Consider the following 2,193-nt stretch of genomic DNA (forward strand, 5'->3'; position numbering starts at 1 on the left):
TAAAATATATTTTATTTATAATGATTAATGACCAACATTCCCATGAATGCCCCTGAAACCATGCAGTAAAACTTCTGTCCAGCAGATGTCAGGACGACACCCAGAATTCAGCTGGACTGTTATTGGAACTTGGAGCTTTTTTTTTCTTTTTTTTTTTGTTCTTTTTGCGTCTTTTATTTTATACTTGACGTATAGTTGTTTCTTTAAACACAAACATGTGAAAGAGTGTAACCTGAGGCCTACCTGGTCAATTTTAAGCAATCAAATGTCAAGCTAASTGAAGTCAGTTAAGTATGAGTTGTTATTTAATTTCCCTTTAACACTGAAATAAACATAACATTATTAACCTCATCTAGAATAATGATGAATGTCTATTGATTAACACTAAATGATGTTTAAGAGAAMACTCCTCCCCTGCTTGTTGTGGGATTTGAAAGTAGCTAATTTTCTCTGCTTATTTTCATTCCTACAGCATTTTCACTGTTTCCTTCTGACATTTGTGGTGATATTTTTTGAATGTTCTTTTAGGCTTCAGTAGTTATGCACAATTAGTCTTGAATTTATGTGCCAAACACTGTGTCTTGTCATGGGGTGCAGTGGTCAGAGCTGCCGCTTCTCAGCGAGAAGATTGCAAAATTGCTTATAGGCCCGAGGCCTTTCTGGGTGGCATTTGCATGTTCTCCCCAAATTCACTTGGGTTTTTCAGTTACTCTGGTTTCCATCGACCAAAAACCTGCATGTTAGGTTAAGTGGGAACTCTAATTGCCCAAGGWATGGGTGAGAGTGTGAATAAATGTTTGTCTTGTTTGTCTCTATGTGGCCTGTGATTGACTGGAGACTCGTCCATGGTATACCAGCTCCCTGTGACCCGGACAGGAGAGGCGGGTACAGAGAATTGATGGACGACTGTGTCTTATTACATTAATGCTGGGGGGGAAAAAGACAGGTTTCAAATTAATTTATCATTATAATTTTTATCAAGGTAACTTTGGTGCCATCAATGAGCTATAAAGAGAAAGCACATCATGAACTTCTTACTCACATTTATGATGTCACTATGTTGAACTATGGTGTTGTTTTCTGGCTAGACCGGCCACTGTTTTAGACTAACAGATGATTTTATTACTTTGCATAAAATGGAGAGGAAAAAAAAAGAAATTTGGAGAATAGGGATGTACAAAACGTCATCCAAGTCCATGATATAGCTTAATATGAATGCATTCTGAATCATCTGTTATTATATTCAAATGGAGGGTCGCTATTCTTTATGGGATTGCATATGTGTCTGCCTCAGAGCTACAGACAGTTAGGGAGTCTAGATCTGACTGAAGCCTATGGCCTTACTTTGTCCTGTTTCTTAAAACCTCTTTTTCAAACAGGATGATAACCCTCATAAAATCCAAAATAACAACCACAACAAAACTAGCCTAAATTTGTTGTATTTTTAATGATGAAGTTCTGAACTCATTTTCATGAGCCTGAAGTGCTTTTCGACCTAAATAGCTGCTGTTCTCTGTTACTCTCTCGCTCCTTATTTTGCCTGTTTCCAGACCTTGCTCCCTATGGTAATAGTGATGCAATAGAGAGATAATGAGTGTTTTGAACAATCATTTGAAGCTTGTTTCTTCTCCTGTTGGCTCGCTTCTCCTCATCTCTTGTGCCCTCTTGTTTTTTGCTCCATCYCTCTCTTTCTTTCCCTCCATTTGCCATTTGGCTCTCACCAGTGGCTCTGCAATGAACGTTGCGTATGGAGAAGAAGAAATGAAACGCTTCCTGGAGGAGGCTACACAGGTATCTCAGGTGAGATACTAAGTGTCAGATCTAAGTACATGTCTGCACATGTGAAATGGACATATAGTCATAGGTCTCCTTCCTTGTGTCCCACCTTTACTTTTCATTCTGTCACTTTCTTGAATTAGCAAGTCTCTCCCCAACCATGTCTCTTACCTTTTCTGAAAAATCATTTGTTGTGTTTCCCTTCTTCCTTTAATTAAAACTAATGCTAACAACCGCCAAGGGCCGAAAGTGTTGGTTAATGCTAATTGCCACTTCCACTTTTTTAAACACCAAGGTTGTTGAGGGCAATCAGAACCTTCAAGAGCCTCTAGCTGGGACTAAAAGCATAGATGCACAGCTTCACGGCACCGAATCAAGCATGCTTACTTTGGTTTTATAGATTTACCTCTCAAGATA

General features: G+C 38.7%; 1 protein-coding gene across 1 annotated transcript in view; it reads left to right on the forward strand.

Annotated features, from left to right (window-relative positions):
- cps1 (carbamoyl-phosphate synthase 1, mitochondrial) overlaps positions 1–2,193 on the forward strand; it is a gene marked incomplete in the record, with an annotated part of 42,786 nt that overhangs the window by 24,008 nt on the left and 16,585 nt on the right. Inside the window, 1 exon segment of the mRNA XM_014011538.1 lies at positions 1,725–1,800. Coding sequence (XP_013866992.1) covers positions 1,725–1,800 — 76 coding nt within the window.

Source organism: Austrofundulus limnaeus, unplaced genomic scaffold, assembly GCF_001266775.1.
Source record: "Austrofundulus limnaeus strain Quisiro unplaced genomic scaffold, Austrofundulus_limnaeus-1.0 Scaffold81, whole genome shotgun sequence".
Taxonomy (NCBI): Eukaryota; Metazoa; Chordata; class Actinopteri; order Cyprinodontiformes; family Rivulidae; genus Austrofundulus; species Austrofundulus limnaeus.